The 21958-nt window shown below is 36.9% G+C and overlaps 2 protein-coding genes across 4 annotated transcripts in view; one reads left to right on the top strand and one right to left on the bottom strand.

Moving 5' to 3' along the window:
- Positions 1–21958, top strand: part of cep85l (centrosomal protein 85, like) — a 59090-nt gene that overhangs the window by 20618 nt on the left and 16514 nt on the right. For both annotated transcript variants that reach the window (XM_052585675.1, XM_052585674.1), the window contains exon 3: positions 8797–9503. In XM_052585675.1, the coding sequence (XP_052441635.1) occupies positions 8797–9503 (707 nt within the window). The remainder of the gene's footprint in view (positions 1–8796; positions 9504–21958) is intronic.
- On the bottom strand, positions 10333–20301 carry pln (phospholamban). 2 transcript variants are annotated; one of them, XR_008160448.1, is made up of 3 exons: positions 18507–18672; positions 13587–13663; positions 10333–11573 (listed from the first exon to the last, which is right to left on the bottom strand). XR_008160448.1 is itself a non-coding variant. In XM_052585676.1 (3 exons), the coding sequence occupies exons 1-3, from the start codon at positions 20250–20252 to the stop codon at positions 11555–11557; spliced, it is 336 nt and encodes a 111-aa protein (XP_052441636.1). In that variant the 5' UTR covers positions 20253–20301; the 3' UTR covers positions 10333–11554. The 2 variants fall into 2 exon arrangements, 1 of the variants encoding a protein (XP_052441636.1); XM_052585676.1 differs by lacking the exon at positions 18507–18672 and adding an exon at positions 20248–20301 and having other exon boundaries at positions 13352–13663.

Here is a 21958-nt window from a genome sequence, read left to right as displayed (position 1 = left end):
TGGAGATAAACAAATTACACCGGAGCAGGATGCAGCTCAGGCAGACTTACTGTATGTCTACTGGATATGGATATAGATCAATATGAATGCAGCCATAGTGCTGCCTTTTCTTTAAAAAAAAAACCACACAGGAAGGGATTGTATCATTGATGCTTTAGAGAGGAAGATATTGATCACTTCATCATGAAAATGAAAGACAGAGAGAATAAGATGCGCATGAGCTGTCATTTATGTTGTTTAAACATTGTGTTTATATAAGTTTTATATTTTTTCACTAATTCCCAAGTTTTTTGTTTACATTTCTCTGGATTTGTTGCCCACCCCCCCCCCCCAACCCATTTTTATTCTGCATTCCTTTTAAAATGTTAAATTAAATTTTTTAAAGCATGTCTAAATACCTGAAATGAAACATTCTTAATAATTTAACAGCAATTTATTCAAAGTTAGACAGAAATTACATTTCAGGGCCCTATGAAATCCTTTTTTTTTTCCAAACTATGTTTGGCGATTTTATTAATCTTTTATTTTTTTAAGCACATTTTAATATATTTCAGTCACAATTTCCTCAAAAAAACTTTTATTTTGTGATGACATTTGAGTTTCTGAGTCCATATTGTAATTTTATGAATTAATTGTACGGCCCTATTTTGATTTATTCATCCAAAATTCAACAAATTCTGTGACATTTTATGCTACATGTATTCCACATTGCAGAAATCATAGGGCCCATGATCCACTATTATGGTAGTTTGTGAGTGACTGCACAATTGCCATCTCTTTTCAAAACACGATCAAGTGGCATGTTAGCACTCCGTGGTCCCTCGAGGACGTACAAATACATGCGCACTGACACCGTGTAATGGCTCAGCATTTCTGTTCCCAAAGCTGATAATTAGCCTCACCAGTTTGAAAACACACTTCGCGTCCTCTTGGTCCTCATTAAAGCTCTGCTGAGGCCTGTGTTTTTTCAGCTTAGTTTAACTACTGTGCTCTTCCAGATCCAACCATTGTGTTCATGTTTACTATGCTGTGTTAAATGAATACTAAAGGCTGCTGGAGATTACAGGTCTTCTCACTAACACCATCAACAACATCAACAAGCTAGTACACAGTCTCCAGTCACTTTTAGTGTGTAGAAAAAGTGGAATGTGGTGGCAGTGTAGATGTTCTGCTAAACATCTCTTATGTTCCATGGAAGAAAGAAGCTAGACTGAATTTTCCTTTCTGGATGAAGTAGCACTAGTCAATAATTGGCTGTGTGGAGCGGTGTGTTTCTTGAGGCTTGACCGTGACTCGTCTCAGATGCGTTACATCAACTGTCGCGTGTCACTGTGGAATTCTGAGCAGCTGGTGATGCAACAGAAAGGCGGAAATACTGACTGTTGACAGGACTGACATGTCTGGAAGAGTTTTCCAGATCCTTGGCTGAGTAAGACACAGAATGCGTTTTTTGCTTTGAGAGGCGCCTTTTTAAAATTGTTTTCGGTTGGCAGTGAGTGTTCTGTGCACTGTTTATGCACTCTGTGCACCTCGTGTTTTTGCCGTCTGATGCGCCTCGTGTTGTTGCAGAGGTGCTCTGAGCGCCTGAAGCAACTCTGAGCAGAAAAGGCGACGGACATCTTTCGCGTTTTTCCCAGTGGGCCTTCCGTTGTGCACCTCTCGATTTCCTACCTAAAAAATGCATTTGGTGTGATCTATCTATCATTATGTCTATCATTCTATACTTCTATTATTCTGTAGTTCTATCTATCGTTCTATTATTTTATCTGTAGTTCTAATTCTATCTATGGTTATGTCTGTTTATCTGTCTATTGTTTCTATCGTTCTGTCTATATTTCTGTCCTTCTATCATTCTGTTATTTTATGTTGTTCTATGTATCGCTCTATCTGTTGTTCTATAATTCTATCATTCTATTGTTCAACGTTTCATTCTTTCTGTTGTTCTGTCTGTCATTCTCTAGTTCTATCTATTTTTGTATCTATTGTTCTAACATTCTGTTATTCTATCTATTTATTCCATCTGATAAGAATCTGTAAAAAGGTTTGATCCAATCACCTGTTATTGTCATGTGACTAATTAATTTACATTAATGATGTCACCTAGGTTTTACAGTGTCCTTATATGTGGTGAACAAGTAACTGTGTCTGATTTCAACTTGCCATTTTTGTCTCCATATTGCTGTTACCAGAATCCATCACTGGTTCGAGAAGCACCCATCATGTCTTTCTCTATTTTTAAAATGCCTAATCTTTATTTAAAAGTGTCTTGGCCCGGGGCCCTTACAAGAATGGCCCTTGAGTTCCGTCTTGGTCCCCAGCAACCGTCTTTTTGGCGCCAGGCTAATGGTGATAGACGTGGCAGTGAAATCTAAGAGCAGTTGCTAAATATGTGCTAATGTGGTAAGGCCATCAAGTCCATGCTCTGGTGGCACACGCTTGACAACTGACATCAGAGTGTGTTGTGATACTCCAGAACTGGAGTACTCACATGTACACTTACTCATAACCATGTGCAGTTGCTGATAAATGTTGAGCATATATGTCGTGACTTATGTGCTATGTTTCGAGTCTTCTGAAGTTGTTATGAACAAAATCAACAGATTCGTTGAATTAAAGTTTTCATTTTGAAGTTTCACTTCAAACCGATGATTTGTTAATGACCACAATTCAAAATTCATAACAATATTCTCCCGTAGGAATATGGAAAACGTTCAGTAGAGGAATCCTGTGAAAAACGCAGTGATCTCATTCTCATTGATCTGTCGTGCTGGTTTTCAGCTTTTTTTAGCTTTACCGCTCAAAGTTACGTTACGTAACGATTCTGAGAATTTTCACTTGTTAGCAAGCACTAAATAAAAATAAACACGCGTGTTCCAGCTGTGAGCAGCTGTGAGGGGTTGATTGACTCGCTGAGAGGGCGGCTGAAATAACACAACGTTCTGCTTACTCTGGCTCAGGGAGATGATTTCTCTTGAAGACACGTTTGGACACAGATTGCAGATGTTTTCTGACAGCATCCATGTGGACGTCATGCTAATCAGTGTCACTGAGGAGGATTCCGGTGTGGAACGGCGTGGACGGCTGTTGTGAAATGACAGTTATGGCTTAAGTGTGTTAGAATACGGTGTCTATCTATCTGTCTATCTGTCTGTCTGTCTGTCTGTCTGTCTATCATTCTGTGGTTATGTCTGTCATTCTATAATATCTTCTAATTTGTCAAGTAAGAGAACATGTAGAAAATTCAGACGGTATTGCAAGAAAACTTTTTTTTTTGTAATTTATAAATGTCTGGATCTCAGCTTTGTAGATCTTATCCTTCCATCATCCATTCATCCACCCATTTTTACTCTAAAGTATCAATCAGTCCAACCATCAATTGATTAATCCCTCCCTCCATCCATCCATCTATCCATCTATTTTTACTCTAACGTTTTCATCCACCCATCCATTTTCCCTTTAAGGTTTCTACCCATCCAATCATCTGTCTTTCCTCTAAAGTGTCCATCTATCCTCCAAGTATCCATCCATCCATTTATTTCTCTTTCCTCTAAAAGATCCATCCATCCATTTTCCTCTAAACCATCCATCCATGCGACCATCTTTCCACTGAAGTTTTGAGAGAAATCTGTAAGAAAACATTCAGAAAGTGCAGGCAGTATTGCTAGAATTTTGTTTTTGATGATTTATAAATGGCTTGATCGCCGTAGGAGGAAGAGCTTTGTAGATCTCGGTGACCCACATTTCAGAATCCCACAGATACAAACACACACAGCACTGCATTTATTACAGTGTATCTGACAGAAACACAGCAAGAAAGTGCACAGACTATGTCCATCGACCTAAACACGTCGATTCAGCCCTAGAGAGACGGCAGCCAATCATAGATCAGCACACCCTGATTTTTCCTCAACGCTGCTATCACAAGCTTCAACACCAAACTGATTTCACTTGAAATGTTTTGAATCTGAGCCTGATCTGTACCAGGCTAATTGATTGCATAGACTGATCTCAAACCTGGTTGTCACATTTATTCAGCCCTGATAAATAGCAGACGCTCAGCAGTGGGTTGTCCCCCCCACTGCTGGGAATTCTGGGACTGGAGCACCCGTAGCCCAAGGCTTCAGCAGTCCTGGTTTGCTCTGTCTGTCTCTCCTCCACCCCAATGTAAATTAGAACCAGATGAGGTTATTCTGGTTGGCTTAATCCAACCTCTCTGGAATGGCCCGTCCGGCCCATTTTACGACACAGCACTCCAAATACAAGGAGGTTTAGAGACCACTTGACTATATAAGGATAGAGAGTCAACATGTTGTACAGTAAAATTCTTTTGTCATGTTGAAAATGGCAGGTTTTTGGTATGAAATCATGGCATGTGCATAAAATAGTTAATTAGGTAAGGTTTATTTTGTTCTTTTCCATTTTAAAGAGCTGTGTTTTCCACATAAACATGAAAGATTAGTCTGTCACATTTTTACGCCGCCTCATTTGCTCAGAAATCAGCAGACAATGTAAGAAACTGCATTTGTTTATTTGCATTTATTACTAAAACCAGAAGCATTTCTTAGCTGTATACTCATGCAATTTGTCACAGTTTCATATTGGAGTAAATTTACATTTGCACAAGTATTTTCACTTGTTGCTTTTTTTTTTCACTTTACCTTTCGTAAGAGATGGTAAAGTAGTTATGAAACAATGCCATAAAATTAACCAGTTTTATGGTTTTCTTTTGTTCATTTACATTGAATTTTGAAGGCTCAAGCAGAACCAAGATTTGGCTCAAGTTCAGAAAGCAGTGAAATCCCCATTTAAACCTGATATCATCAGCCATCTCAAGCGACCTTGGTGATCCAGTAATCAAAAACGCAAATGACCGTATTGTATTGGAGTCCTCACATGATTGTTGCACTGGAAGCAAAAGTGAGAGTAGTCTTGTCAGTCTGGAAAACCAGGTAATTCCCTGTGATTTGTTTGGCAGTGTTCAATTACTGTATGTGCGTACAATATGTGAATATTTGCAAGAGTGGTGTCTCTTCTCTGGAATGTGCGGTCTCAGTCCAACTCTGTGTCCAGATGGTCTTCTGTTGGCAGACACACTCATGCCAACAAAGAGCCGTATTGTGCAAACCTCCGTAGAGATGTGCGACAGTTTACTTTACTATAAGAAGTTAGTCAAGAAGGGTGACTACAACTTAAAATTGATATCTAGAGTTCAGAATTCCTTGATACGATCACTGAAAGCCAGTCAGGTGTCTCTAATAGGACTGTGATTTACAGGAGAGTTTCTCAAGGAGCTTTCATAACTAAGAGGAAAAGTGAAGGGAGTAGGTGGGATGTGGATGGAAAGAATGCTGAATGGCAGAAAATATATTTGGTGAAGAACAGGATAAAAAGTGCTAAAAAAAATACTGCATTGGGAGTGTCTTATTGCTTTAATAATCATTGACAACAGCAAATGATAAAATACACCAATGTTTAATCAATGTTGTTGGTTTTTATTATTACTTACGGTGTTGTTTTTGGCAGCTCTTTTAGTTTAGTCTTAGTCTTAGTCTTTTGGACGAAAATGCTTTTTAGTTTTAGTCACATGTTAGTCACTTATAAACTTGATAGTTTTAGTCAAGTTTTAGTCGACGAAAACACAAAAAGGTTTTAGTCAAGTTTAAGTTGACGAAAACGCAAAAAGGTTTTAGTCAATTTTAGTAAAAAACAAAAGTAGTCTTTAACAAATTAATTTAGGTTAAAAAGTATTGGAAATGGACTTAGGTTTGACAGGTTGTAACGAGTGTTGCAATTCATAAAACAACAGTTAACCTTAAAAGCTTTGCATAATAAACTAGACTTTCTCATTGATGGAGATGCTGTGCTGCCAAGCTGTACTTCATGGTCGCATTGGGCAGAAACCTTTTATCCACATATTTCAAGTTATATTTTTTTCCATGAATTGATGCTCTTCTAAAATTTCAGCACATTGCCTATTTTCACCAGGAATGATTTAAAGTTTAAACAGCGAAAAACTTTGAGCTACTACAACATTACACACAGATAAAGTGGTAACAGTGGAATCACTGTTTTACTCCAAAAAAGCCAGGAATAGAAATATTCTTATTTTGGCAAAGGTGGCTTTATTTGAGAAATTGCTAAAGTGCGATGAACAACGTATATTATATACGTACATTTTCGTTCCGTCTCGTCTCTTCAACGAAAACGTCTCGTCATGTTTTAGTCACATTAGAGCCATTTTTAGCTAGTCATCATCGCGTTATCGTCATAAAAAAAAGGTGCATCAACGAAGTCATTTCGTTGTCGTCATCGTTGACGAAAACAACATTGATTACTTAGTAGTAGTAGTAGTAGTATCACTAATCATAGTTTTAATTATTACAAATTACACAAATCACAATAAATGATTGCAGGCTGTTTACAGTTGCTGCAGAACAATACAGAATTCAGTTGATGTGCAGTTATGGGTATGTGAATACTGAGTCTCATGTGACTCATTTCATCCGTTTTTTTATCATTGTAAAAACCGCCTGAGCATCCTTTGAAAAAGATTGATTGCTCAAATCTCGCATAACAAAGTGTCCGAAGCGGCGGTCACACATGACAGCACTGATATGATGAGAGCCTCACGGACAGCTGAGCTTCTTCTTCTGAATGTCCATATCTTTAGCTTCTTCATGATGGGGTTAACGCCTGTCAGCTCGTCTCAGTGTGACTGTCAGCGCTCTTCACTCTGCCATGACTGCTCATACTGCAGTACACTGACCTCAGATGCTTCCTAACCACATCAGCACCTTTCATTTGCTTTACCTCTGCTTCCAGTGTATTATTACAGCCGTGTATACATTTCTAGATCCAATTTTGAATTCACATTTCCTGTCATTATCTTTTGTAGTGTGCTTGGTTATTGCTGGTTTATTTACAGTGTAAAAAAAAAATTTTGTCAGGTACCCTAACATTAAAATTAGATGTAGATAAACTGATTTTTTCAATTAAAGAAGATTTATTTATTATTCATGTATTAATGTGAATACTGTAGATTACACCAATTAAAGGAAAGCAAATAATCTGGATTTATATATTTTTCAATTCCGGCTTTTTTTTTTTTTTTTTTTTACGGTATTTACTGACTTTTCATTATGCATATTTATTGAATGCAACATCATTTCATGATGCAATATTTTATTATTTTTTTATGAGGTGTGTAGTTTATTTTGTATTTTGTGTTTTATTTTTAGGGCTATTTAATGTGGTATTTTGTTTTTTTATTATTATTATTAATTCATTTTTACATTTCATTGTACATGTATCTATTGCACCATTCCATGACATAGTTGAAAAATATATATATTATTATTATTATTATTATTATTTAAATATAGTCTCTAAAATACCTTTATAGACTATTGTTGGATCTAGAAAATTATATAAAAAAAAAATCTGAATAGGTTTCTATGTGTTTCAGCCATATTGGTGCATCCCTTATAAATATAACTTTAATAATATGCTTGAACAACAATATATATATATATATATATATATATATATATATATATATATATATATATATATATATATATATATATATATATTTTATTGCTTTGAATTAAATGGTCATAGGTTTGAAGTCTGGTAGTCTTATATTAGAATAGTATGAGTGCTATTCTCCTGCAGTGACTCACAGTCAGATGAGTTCAGTCACTGTTTATCATGACAGAGTTTGTGTTTTGTTTTTAAAGCATGAAAGAGAGGCTATGTGATCGGGGGAATCCCAAGTGCATGATGGGATATTGGAGCACTGTGGGCAGGGTCAGTATTAGGTCATCTCCATCCAGTTACTTTGTCAATCTAGTCTCTCAGGAAGAATAGGAATGGAATGTGAAATACTTAGCCTCATTTCCTGTAATCATTAGAGGCTTGTGTCACTCCAAACGTTTCTGGGTAATTCCTTTCAGACAAGGGCGTTAAAAACTGTTTTAGCTATTGAAAAAAAAAAAAAAAAAAGTAAAAAAGTTTCACTCATAAAAGTAATATCCATTCATTTTAACACTAATTTTTAACACTATTGTTTATTTTATTTATTATTTTCACTTGTTTCAGTCTGCATAATAATAATATTCAATTATTTTTAACATTATTATTTATTTGTTTGATTTCACTCGTTCCAGCCCACATAAGAATAATATCCAATCTTAATTAACACTTATTTTATTGTTTTATTTCAGCTCTTATAAGAATAATAGCCAAACATTATTAAAAGTTATTTATTAGCTCATTTCAGCCCTAACAAGAATAATATCTAACATATTTATTTGTTTGTTTATTTATTTTCACTCATTTCAGCCCAGATAATAAAATGACTAAAATCATAATCAACACTTATATATCACACTGATTTTATTATATTCTATTTCACTTCAGCCCTTGTAAGAATATAATATCAAATAATTTGAAACAGTTGTTTATAACACATTTATTTATTTATTTTATACTTATTCATAACACTATTTGATTTTATTCTTGGTGCTTGTGTAGTTCATTTCTATTGTAAAGCTTGTTTGAGTTGGTAATAAACTAAGGGAGGTGGATCTTGTAATGTATTACTGCTCTCAGTAGAGGGAGCTCTTTTTCATCCATAACAATCCAGCTACCTATTTTCCTTTCTGACAGCAAAGCAGTGACACCCAAAAGGTTTTTACATTCAAATTAAAATTCAGTTTTCATTAGCAGGAGCATTAGCATTGTTAGTTAATCCTAAAATGTCTAAATGTTGCATCTCTTTCTGTCTGTCTCCAGACCACTCCACCTCCAGCGGCACATTGTCTTTCCAGCCTCTGCGCTCGCAAGGTCCCATCCCCACGGCCCACGTCATGCCATCTCCGTCCAGCTCCAAACTCAGCGTGCCCTCGGCCGCCACCAGCCCCTGGAGCAGCTGCCAGCTCCCTTCTCCCCTCGACAGCCCCCTGGACATGAAAGACCCCCGGCCGGTGCGCCGTTGGTCCTCTCTCACCCGTCTGACTGGCCAGGAAAAGTCCACCACTTCCGGGAGACCGTCGCAACGCATGGACCCACACGGCTCCCTGGATCGAGGTGTGCTTTACGGCTACCGACAGGACCCTCTTTATTCAGACAGCTTTCTTTCTGAAAGCCTGCACAAACTTTCCACCAACTCTGACTTTACTAAGTACGACCTGGGCAGCAGTAACACCCTGGGCAAAACGGACTCGTCTTGCTCTTCTCCGCTCAAGCCCAGCACGTTAGACCTTACCTACAGTGCCTTACCAGAGAGCAAGACGCCCACCATCGCCCTGGCCGGGCCCGGGCAGAGAGGTCCCACGCTCAGGCACCAGGCCGTGGGAGGGTCGCCCATCCAGCCGGCCGTAAGGACTCAGATGTGGCTGAGCGAGCAGATGGAGTACCGGCCGGGACCGGAGGGATGTGGCTCGTGGCAGCAGGAACAGCAGCAGCGAGAGCGGCTACGACAGGAAGCAGAACTCCCACAGGTCAGTTTGCAGTTGAAAAAATGCATGGAGAAATGAAGAAATGTTTTAGAAAAGTAGGTCCACAGCGCCCTCTGCTGGAGATAGAGTGGTAGGTGAATGTCCTGTTCACAGCACAAACCATTGAAACTATTTACTAGCAAATATGCTTCATTTAAAAGACTCTTATTTTTTATTTTATTTATTTTTTTACAACTATGCAACTTGTGATTAAGAGATGTTTCTGATTACATCCACACCAGTGATATTTTAGTATTGATTATAAACTGTTATAGCATTTATTAATTATTACTACCATTATTAGATGAATTTTTCAATTCGTTAATTTCAGTTCAGGTTTTATTTTTTATCTTTTATGCATATAAAATGAGTATAATTAAATTTATTGTGCTAATGACCAGAATGTCTCAAATGCTGATGAGTGTGAACTTCTATTGACCTTGTATTGAAATTAATGCTATAAACCACTGTGTAACTTTTGAATCAGGTATATTCTCTAAAAACTGTGTTACTTACTAGAATGGAGCCTGGTAGTTGGAAGGGTTGAAGAGTAAGATGGATTCTTGACGTCAAACGATAATAAAAGTGATTTCCGAGACAGAACAAGGTTATGATTGAAATAATGTGCACGGTTCAATCATGCACAATACGACCATGAGCGTGCATTAAGAAAGTATTAGTGCTTTCATGTTGATTATGGTCTCCTGTGCCTGGTGTCTATTTTTAGTAAAGACCCAGTGTTTGTTCGAAATGGACTCTGCAGGACTTCAGTATTTGCTTTGATATTCTTTTTCATTTACTCAATGTCTTATTCAGCTCACAAAAAGACACATTTTATCGGTGTAAGTGTTTTTATTAGCAGCACTTGCTTTCATTGTCTTATTCCTCAAGTGCCTGCATTGCACAGTAACTCCTTCCCATATATGAGTACAAGTATTTCATAAATATATTCACACAGATTTAGACAAGAGCTTAGTGATAGCAGAAAAATAATATAGAAAGAGTAAATTGATTATTTAATAGGCAAACCAGTGCATATCCTTATTAAAACATGACTTTGTCCTTCAATTTATTATAAAGAATACATCCACAATTTTTTTTTTTTTTGCAGGTAAAATACAGATTTTTACAAATTGTGTGTCATGTAATTTTAGTGCTCATCTATATTGTCATGTACTTGAATCCAAACCTGCTGTTCACAGAAAAAGATCTAATTTTGATCTAAATCCCATGGTTATGGAATTGTGTTGTTGTTGTTTTTGAGCAGTAAGAGGCAGCAACCACTAGAGGGCGCAGTGACACTGGTTTTAACGCCTCAGGTTTTTTTTTTTTTTTTTTGTAAATAATATGTAGCAGCATTTTTTTTTTTATCGACTATCAAGTTTAGAATTTTTTGTAATGTTTGAATTTTTTTTTTTTTTTTTTTTTTTTGAGTGATGCAGTGGAAATATTTTTTTTTGCATTTACCTTACTCCTCCATTAACCTCTAGCAAAGCGTGTGTCTTAAGCTAAAGTTGTTAACTGATATTTTTAACACCAGGCTTTCATAACGTCCCTACTATCTGTTTCAAATGAGTGAAATATGTGCCCTGAGAAATAATAAAAGTCTCTCTGACAGTGAAAAATATAGAGAGAGAAAAAAATTGAGGGAGAGAAAGGGGAAAAGTCTACATCGGAAAACTAGCCAATCAGAAACATTGCCTGCCTGTCATTCATTTCGCACAGGTTCATCTGGTGTGTTGTTAAAGTGAGAAAAAGTCAGTCTGATGTCATATTAGGAACCTTAAACTGGTTTTGGAGGTGGAGAGAGTAGGAGTCTCTTGTTTCTGGCCATGTCGGGTCACATGAGCTTGACCAGAATCAGCATGAGCAGTAGAGCCACTACAATAAGCAGGAAGTTGAGCAGCAGGTTTATCCCTCGGTTATTGATCAGATCCATAGTGACGGGATGGAGATTTCCTGGGCTGTTCGGCCGTGTGGAAGTGTATCCGAGTGGAGGTTCTTCTTGTTTGCCAGGGAACAGGAGGATGAGCAGGTTACATCACGCTGGTCTCTCACATGCCGTGGAAAGAGCTAAACATGATTGACAGACTGACATGAGCTTTTCTGATAAGACAGAGTCATATAAACAGACAATAACTGGTTCTCTTAGCTTCCTGTGACTTCATCAGTGAAATACTGGTGTGGATCATTTAACTGAATTAGTACAGTGGGAGTATCAGTCAAAAACAGAAACGGCACACTTATTTATTGCACACAAGTGATCATACAATGCTTTTATTGAGCAAGTGTTTTTCAGTTTGGCACAGTGTGTAACAGAAGACGTGGCTCACAGGTGACATGCAGTGACGGGATACTGGGGAAAGTGACAGACACATGGAGAGACACATGCATGCAGCATAAGTTCATTCAGTTCTTCAAATCACCCCAGAAAATGGAGCGCCAATCCTATTTTAGCTGATTTAACTCATTTCTAATCAGTTGATTGTACAGTACTGAACAAAAGTCTGGGGTCAGTAAGATTTAAACCACCTTATGAGCACCAAAGCTGCATTTATTTGATCGGAAATACAGTAAGGACAGTAGTAATGGGAAATAGTGTTATAATTAAAAAGAAATGTTTTCTATATTAATATAATCTAAAATGTTTTTTATTCCTGTGGCACAAAGCTGAATTTTCTGCATCATTACTCCATTCTGCAGTGTCACATGATCTTTCTAACATCCTGATTTGCTGCTCAAGAAGCATTAATATTATCAGTGTTCAATAGTTGTGCTGCTTAATATTTTTTGTGGAAACTGCAAAAAAAAAAATATTTTTAGCTTTTTTTCTGACATTATAAATGTCTTCTATTTATTGCATCTATGCTGAACAGACTTTTTCATTTCTAAAAAAAAAAAATAGAAACAGAATTTACTAACCCCAGACTTTCAAAAAGCAATTTAACTATATTAGTCTGTATTAAATTAAATTTGTGACCCTGGACTACAAAACCAGTCTTAAGTCGCTGGGTATATTTTGTAGCAATAGCCAAAATAAATTATACATGGGTGAAAATTATGTTCCACGAAGATATTTTGTAAATTTCCTACAGTAAGTATATTAAAACTTCATTTTTGATTAATGCAATAATAATTATATGCATGCTAAGAGCTTATTTTGTACAACTTTAAAGGCGATTTTCTCAGTATTTAGATTTTTGTGCACCCTCAGATTCCAGATTTTCAAATAGTTGTATCTCGGCCAGATATTGTCCTATCCTAACAAACCATACATCAATCGAAAGCTTATTTATCCAGATCATTCAGATGATGTATAAATCTCAATAAATAAAAAAAATTGACCCTTATGACTGGTTTTGTGGTCCAGGGTCACATGTTTAATTGAACTCATTATTTATATTTACTTTATTAAGTTTGCCTCATCCGCTGTCTTGGATTTACTTTTCAAAATGGCACAATTCATTATTTAACTTGGCTTTTCTGCTTAGGATACATGTGATGCTGCTTTAACATTAGTCCCAAACTAAATCAAATTATATAATTCAATTTTGTGTGACATTATCAGACATATTGGCATTTTAATCATCTGACTGTCTAGTTATTGATGTTGGCAACATCCACTAAAAACCCCTGTTGTTTAACCATTAGTTTATATCAGTATTGCCTTTTTTGTGTTCCTCTGAATGTGATATTTACAAACAAAATGTTTAGACACAAATCATGCAACTACTCAAAACCCTATAAATAATAAATAGCCCCGCCCATCCCACCCCTCAACACGATTGGCCCGTATGTACAGTCCTTCTCCCTCATTGGCTAGAGGGAAACCTGTGTCCCCTCCCGCTCACATTAGCAAGACAATGATGTAGATGAGCAGCAGGCAGATGAGGATGAGGCAGAAGTTGACGAAGAGCTCCTGCATGTTTTGCTTGGCCTGCTGGGGGACCTCCATGGTGGACGCCCGGCGGATGGCCGCCCGTGTGATGTGCTGCACTTTCTCCATGCCGAGGAGTGGTGGGTGGGACGGATTAGTGCAGAGAGAGGGGAGAGGTGTGGAGGAGAGAGGAAGAAAGATGGCAGTACCACGAGGTGGAGTGGAGAGCCGCGTGAGGAGGAAGCAGTGCTGGATTTCACGGCGATGGAGGACGTGATCCGGTTGGCTGAGGGAAAGGAGCAGGAGATGAAAGAGTGAATGTGCATGCAGATTCACAAGAGTCATGCAGTTTGGTAGATGATTCGGAAGATTTTGACACCATCTAGCATCCTTAAAGTGATAGTTCATCCAAAAATGAAAGATCTATCATCATTTACTCACCTTCATGTCGTTTCAAACCTGTTTGACTGACTTCCTCTGCAGAACACATTGGGGTCCATAAACCATGGACCTCTGAATATCTTATTTTGTGTTCTGTGGAATGGGTAAAGTAACTGATTAAGTATAATCTGAATTCCTACTATTTTTGCCATGTAATTTGGAATCACTAACCGAATAAAATTTGTAAGTAATTGTAAAAAGTAACCCAGCTCTGTCTGCAATTTTTTTTTTTTTTTTTTTTTGGGGTGAACTATCACTTTAAAGATCATATCACACGATTAGCATTGTAGAAATGTATTCAATAGTAATGTAAAAGGCCACTTGGACTTTCACATGTTTTTACGATGTAGCAAGAAATTGCACCAAACATGTACCGATTTGAACTTGGAACATGAAAAAGGTTGATTGTTTCAATACATCAAAAAGATTCACCAAATATTAAAGAATGATTGTACTATGACTAAAAAGGAATACACTGAATTACGGTGCATTAACATCATGTCTATGCCCTAATGTGTTTCAGATGTGTCCCCAAAAAGAAAGATGCTTGACGTGTTCCTAAAATGAAAACCCCAGGGGTCTCGGTTACTCTGGGTTCGTCGTTCAGAGTGGATTTTACAGTCTTACTCTCGCTTAGATTCACTTTTACAAAACCTTGGTCTATCATACTTTGAATGCAACTTCATTAACCTATTATTATTATTAACGCTTGCAAAATGAGACTCTGGCAGCACATATTGTGTCTTTATATAACTGTCTTTGCGGTGTAGGAGTGAGTCTATTTCTTTTCATTACCCCAGTCTTGGCTCTGAGTAAATAAAAAGAGGCGGCTTCAGAAAGACGTTTTATATTGGTGATTTTACATGTGTACAAAACAGCCTAAATCAGGATTTAGCACTTCGCCTCCAGAAAGAATAGATGAAGCCCTGTTTTCGCTGAAAGATAAAGTGGCCTTGATTATAAATCTTTGCGTATTAGCCTTGCTCTCGTCTTAGAAGAGCTTATCTCGCTCATTCAGACTGCTGCTCATTCCTGTGTCCTCAGATCTGTGTGGAGTTCTGTCTTACGAGTGCATTCGGAAGCATCATGAATGCAGAAGCACCTCTGACCTGTGTTCTCTTTGGCTGATGTGTTGCATTATCTGCTTCGCCCACAGTAAAGTTATTCTTAGGAATGACTTTTGGTGGTCGCAATATTCCATTGAAACCGTGGCAAGGACTTACCCGGAATGCCTCAGGAGCCGGACTCTATTTTACTAAGTACAACTTATCACCAAGAGAGCCATGAAGGCCTGGGATGATGTTGTCGTTGGATATGTAGGCTGTGACAACTTTAGCCTAATGGGAAACAGGATGTGAAGGATTGGTTGTTTTTGTAGTGACCTGCATGACAGAAACCTGTTCCTTTGCAACAACTTGTAAAGACATAAAACAGGCCTTTAATGGCGTGCATGGTATTTTCAACTATTTATGCATTTCCACAATTTATGTTGTTTAAATGGCTTCTTGACAGGAAAATTATGTAGGCCTACTTCTTGTTTTAGTCTGTTCCACTTTAAATTAGAGATGCGTCACTGTTGTTAACTACAACAACTGACTAATGTTAGTCAGGTTGACTAGTTTTGGATTTAGCATTTTCTTTTTCTATTAATATTTTTAGCGGCTACATCAATTGACCTGCTTTCAGTGTGTGGATTTTTAGCTGTTTACTTTGTTTTGAACATTTCACACTATGAACATTGGGTTTTTAAGCTGATTTACATTTGAAGTCAACACAACAATCCTAATCTTGTATACGCCCCCTAAAAATGCACCCAACTGGAGTCACGTACAGCAAACCCCAGCCTAATTAAACGCCTCCAAAAATATGAATATCGGGACTGGAAGAATGGATATAACTGATAAAATCCTAAAAGGTCATGGGGAAAAAAAGTTATTGCAATTTGTGTAGTCAACATTTTTCTTATGTATTCTCTCTTCTAAATATTGGTATAAATATGACAAAAATCTTATATCATGGTATGAGTAATATTATTTCATGGTAATATCACAATATAGTTCTTTTAGCTTTAAATAAGGTCTTAATGATATCTAAACTGAAAAATATTGAAAGACAAATACTCCAGCTCACCGAAGACGAGTAAACAGTCAGCGATTAAGAATTGAAAACGAATTACAAGCAATAGGACAAAAACGACAATAAAATAAATCAATAAGAATTGCTACATAAATTGTATAAAGTATAATCACTGCATATTCTTCACTGTGTAAATTAAATATATATTTCTTCTTATTAAAGCTACAAAAGTCAAGAGCACTGATTTTCTCTCTTCCGTTGTTTGATCAGCATAAAAAGACAGAAAGCGGGAATATTAGACTGCTGTCACTTTAAGAGCTGCCCAGATCCAAAATACTGTTACGTGTGTTTTCTTCCTGAGCTGTTTGAGTTCAATTAAAACCTACATTTCTGTGTTTACAAGGACACATTTTGACACAAAAAAAGTGTGTGTATTTAACCTTTCAAGGACTAAAGCAGCAAAAAAAACTCAACGTTCAATACTCCCACCCACACTCCATGACAGTGCTCAGAAACACGGTTGACAAATTCCAGCGGATAATTGTGTCTACTAGTATATTGGCAACCCCTAATTCTAATTATTTTACTAGATATTTCTCTGTAACCTTTTTTGTGTTCTTTATGCAATGATTTTTAAAATACTTATCACAAACGACTTGACATTTTTTTTTGTAATAGAAGTCTTACGAGTCTCATCTCAACTTGAAGAGCCATGTTTTCTTTTAGCGGAATGATCGACACTAAGCTACAGAAAAGTAGACCCCACACTTCCCCACCACTTGTTTTCATAGTGCTTCTTGAGTCCAGCTGAGCGATGTCACTGGACAAAGATGTTAAGTGTACGAGTGACTGACAGTGAAGCCTGGAGTTGAGCAGTCCATTCAGACGCCCATCGCAGGCCACATGTGACACAGAGGAGATAAAGCCGCTGCTGGTGACGACAGGCTTTGGAGAGATGTTTGTCAACACCACAGGGCACCAGAATTCCAGCACCCTAGTTAGCTAGTCAGGAGTCATGTCCGCCTTCACCGCTGGGAATGATAAGATCATTAACAATCTCCTTAGGAGGGTATCAGGCAGGTCATATGTTTGAGACCCTTCCTCATATGGCTATTCTGAGCAGATTTCTATCAACTCTCTCAAGCCATCTTTTGGCAAAAAATAAGAACTCATCTGCACTGAAATGCACAGAGAGAGCCAAGAAAGTTGTGAAAAAATAAAACAAGGAGAGCAAAAATAAGATGGAATCGCACCGAAGAAGGAAGTCATCTGAAAGGCTGGCCTGGAGATTTCCCAAGCCTCTGCATGTTTATGTGCATATTTTTTACTCTGCTGTACAAATAAGTCGAGGCAGAGCGAGTGCACTCAGTTGGCCTCAATGCTGAACTTTCCATGATGGCATTGTGGAGCAATGCAGTGGGGTTTTTTTGTGGCTTGGTGACGCCTCTGAGGGCATGACTCTTAACAGGTAGACCAGAGCCTGTTGAAGTGGCTTGAGGACAAACATTTCTGGACATGCACACAAGGGCTGTGCTGATAGTCACATATTGATATTTAATATTTCACTTTATTGCTTTGAAGCTTCAGATCTTTTAGATATTGTATTAATGCTATAATTTTCTTGCAGTTCGGTTTTTGAAGAAGGTGAAACTCTGAAACTATTGTGGAGATGCAATACTGGACACAAGTGAAGCAAATCCATTTAAACGTCGTACAGCAGATGCATTCTCTCACTGAGAGAATTTCGCATTTACTGCAGTTTCATTTGCAGTACAGTTTTGAAAAAACTTTCAACTTAAAAATGTAAGTTCATGTTGAAGCCTTAAACTTTTACATTTTATATAATTAGCATTTTAACTTAAATTACATTAAACTGACTTTACAAAACCAAGTTGAATTTCATATAACTAGCAGAATAATAAGGCAGTTGCAACAAATGTTAGCTCAAATACATATAACATATTTAATTTTTGTGCATCATTTTTTTCATGCATTTTCATTGTTTTGAACACAATTGGATGCGTGCAACCTTTGTTGTGGTTCCTGCTTTAACACTCTTCTGTATTCAGTTAAGCTGTCCTCCTCTGCAGGGCCACGGTGAATGCAGTGCAAATGTGGGGTGTTGTGTATAGGTTGGAGTCAGTCTAGGTCACGTTTCTCAGATTTGTGTCGGAGAAGAATGAATCTGGCTTGCTGTTTATCGTGGGCACACAGAGCGTCGTCCACTGCTGTGTAAAGTTATGAATATAAAATACAAAGGGTAACTGTATCACAAAAAAAATATTTACTGCATTGTTGCTTGTGGAAAAGCATATGCACGGAGCTTTCAGTGGTAAATAACCTCGTCAACTAATTAATATTAATAAAGCACCTTGAATTTAGGCTGGTTTTGGATAAAACAGACTCCATTCTCTTTTTTTCCACATGTGCATTTTTAAGTCAAACTGTTTTTAACTTGACACAGCATCCTAGAAATCATATGTTTGGGAAAAGATTCTCATCAAACAGCACTAAACACAATAGTCAAATGTGGTAACTGTCATGGATAAAATCTAGATAAACTAATCTTTGACGACTAGACTGAAACTGATATACAAGAAAAAGTTACCTACCTAAATCTGTAGATGGAGAGTGTTGGGGTTCAATCCTGTTGCTCTGGTTTTAGAGGAAAGGAGGGTCTGTGGCAACAATGTTGTGTTCGAAAGTTTATGGCAGAAAAAGTGGAGGGGTGGAGTAGAGGTGGAGAGAGAAAAGAAGGAGATGCGTAGGAGGGGTCTGAGCTCTCGCTTTCTTTCTCTCATTTTTTATTTGGAAGCAGATTTACAAGTGTTTATCCTTACATAAGCATAGCATACCAAAACGAGGATTTATTGAACAGTGTTTATACAATTATTTAAAATCTTTAATTGGAAACAAAATTAAAATAAATGTATCCAGGTTTAAAATAATATTTTAATTATTATTATATAATTATAATATATATATTAGTTGTTATAGTATTGATATTATTACTGTATTTATTTCTATTACATTTGTTTTGTCAGATTTTACACTGAGGGCTAATGAAGGTTTAAATTACATTAAAACTATTTAAATAAACTTATTTTATGTATATACTGATTCATTTTAATTACTATAATCCTACTTACATATTAATGGACATGAATTATGTTTGCATATATGAAAATGTATAAAATTAACTGTCCCATGGGAAAAAGCTTTTAACTTTAAAAAAATACGTATATAATGTTTTTTTTTTTTTCATGTGCATCTCTTACTTATAATGTAAGATATTATGGGCCTTGCCTAAATGTTACAAAATTGTGCATTTATATTAAGTGACATATTTTGCTAAGCTTTTCCCTGCTGCATGTAACAAGTAGGCTTGTGAGGATCTAAACAAGCCAAACAGAAATATTTGCAAACAATACTTGTGCTTAATATATTGTTTTTCTAGCATTTGCATGCTTTTCCCCATTACTGAACGGTTCAGCCCTGGTTGAATTTACTCACTGGTGAATTAATGCAAATATTCTCTTGATGTTGCATGTGCTAAATGACCGGTTCCATTGAGATGATGATACCTATGTCCTAATAGACTATAACCATCATCAACATGTGGTTTAAGACCCTGGGGGCTCTGGGAACTTTCTTGCATATTTGAGCTTTTTTCATCATTGTTTGAGTTCTATTTTGAGATAATAACATCCCGAGTCCTCTTCCTTATAAGGAGCTCTGTTCACTAGTGAGGGAAGCTCTAAGAGCTTGAAGAGGACCTGAGGAATGGAGAGGGCATTGTGATGGCATCTGATTTCAACAGAGCCTCCAGCCAATGCCAAACTGTTTTTGGTGAAGTCTGGATGACTGCCACTTGACCAAAACAGCACCAATGTCTATAAAGTCTTTAAAAATGCACACTAGATGCTAAAGTTTGAGGGTTGTGTTATAAAATTGTCAATTAGGTTTTGCTGGGTGAACACTACAGCTGTGTGTCTAAACCAGGTCTAATCAAGCATAAACCAGTTTTTTTAAGCAACTCCTTCATCTCATAGTTCCTCAAATCTTTCTGAATGTGCATTTGTTAGCATGCTAGTTCTTCCCACTACAATAATCCCAATGCAACAGGACATCGTTTGTGCCATTCGGCTCGGTAGACATGCTATTCTTTTTGGAAAAGGAGGAGGTTAGTCCACTCTGGTGACCTTGTCCAGCGTACTGCGTTTACAGAGTGTTTTTGGCGTGTAAATGCCCGGTTGCCATGCACATGCATACACATTGTCTGTTCACCTGTCCCATGCCCTCTGGCAAGTGCTGGAAAGTTTGCTTGTTAGGTGCAATATATCCATGTCTCACCTCATTGTTCAGCTTAGCACACCCGCTCCCCGGATTCAACAGCTGTCACCAGAACACACACACACCGCGGTTCCTTTGGGTTGTGACAGAGTGTGTGTGTATACAGTGACCCTCAAAAGGTATTCGGACACTCGAGTGACACTTAACATGTCTAAATGTCATTTCATTAAGTGGCATCTGTAAACAAATGCTGCTTGAGATTTTCTCAGAATTAACTTTCTAAATTGCTATTTAATAGCATGTACTTTTAACTGGAGCCGCAGTGATTTTAAGTGGATGTATGAAGTCATTCCTCCTCACATTCACACAGGTGTTGAAGTGTCCAAATAGGTTCTGTTTGGTTTTCATTTCATGTTTTTTTTTTTTTTATCATTTAAAACCTAAAAAATCTACCGGAAAAAGAAATATTTTTAAGTGTGTTTGTCTGTCTTTCAAATAAATATAACTTGGCTTGATATTTTGTTACTAAATCTAATCTACAGTACGTCTATGTAACGTCAATAACGTTTTTAAGTGACCAAATTATATTACTATTATTATTATAGTTTTTTTTTTTTTTTTTACAATGCACAAAGAAAAACGTGTTGTAAGAATTTTCAAAAATAAGTAAACTTCAAAAATAAACCGCAAGTAACACTGAATTAAACATGACATTTTGAAGTAGAAACGCTAAAATAGTACTTTATTGTAAAATGTACACCAGTAATATTTGTTATATTAACATCTTCAAAATTTTTTAAACTTTAATATATTATATTTTGCTTAAAAAATTTGCTTGTGCAATTTTTCTTTCAAATAAATATTGTTATCATACTATAATAGTTTTGTTGCCCAATTTAATGCAATGACATTCATACAATATGTACTGTATTCTGTGTGTGTTGCTCAAAAAATGTTTTTTTTTTTTTTTTTTTCTTTTTTTTTTTTTATATCACTTGGTTTGATATTTAGTCGCCTAATCCAATCCAGTTACATTCCTACAATAATTGTATTTTAAATGTCCAAATAAGCTTTATCTTTATTTTGAACAGTACATCTGTTGTTTTATCATTTAAAACCCCTAAAAATACCTTTTTAAGAAATGTTGCCTAAAAGGCGTGCTTCTAGTTCTTTTTTTCTTTCAAGTAAATATCAGTTTGTTTAATATTTTCATATTTTTTTTTCTTAATCTTATGTAAAGAACATAGCTTAAGTGTCTAAATAATTTCTGGGACACCGTATGTTCAATTTTATGTGTTTGCACTGTTTTTATGTAGTGAGTATTCTGGATCTAGAATAGCTTGAAGCAAACCCGATATCACCTACCTGTGCTTAAAACCGACAGGTGATTCTTATATAACACACTGCTGAACTCCCGCTACATTACAAATGGCCACAGCACTGCCTTTATTGGCAATTCTGAGTACCGCCACCTCGACAGGAGCCAGCGTGTCTCCCTTGTGTTGTCCCAGAATGCCAAAAGGCTTGATGGACGGCTGTCTGGAGGGCCTTGGAGAAAGCGCAGTGGCAGGGTGTGATAGAGTTCAGGGAATTGGCACCAGATTAGCTGTGCAATGTGACAGAGTGAAACTGTTCAAGTGCTGTAGCCGAAAGGCATCAGACCTTTCCTGTGCTCTTTGCTGCATTTGAGAGAGTGGATCTGACTTTTATACTGTTCACCAAAGGCATCCGTCCCCTGTGGAAAAATCCCTCATTCTAATTGCTACCAGAC

The sequence above is a fragment of the Carassius gibelio genome, chromosome B20, assembly GCF_023724105.1.
Source record: "Carassius gibelio isolate Cgi1373 ecotype wild population from Czech Republic chromosome B20, carGib1.2-hapl.c, whole genome shotgun sequence".
NCBI classification, from domain to species: domain Eukaryota; kingdom Metazoa; phylum Chordata; class Actinopteri; order Cypriniformes; family Cyprinidae; genus Carassius; species Carassius gibelio.
Note: the sequence above shows the minus strand (reverse complement) of the source record. Positions and strands in the feature narration are given on the sequence as shown.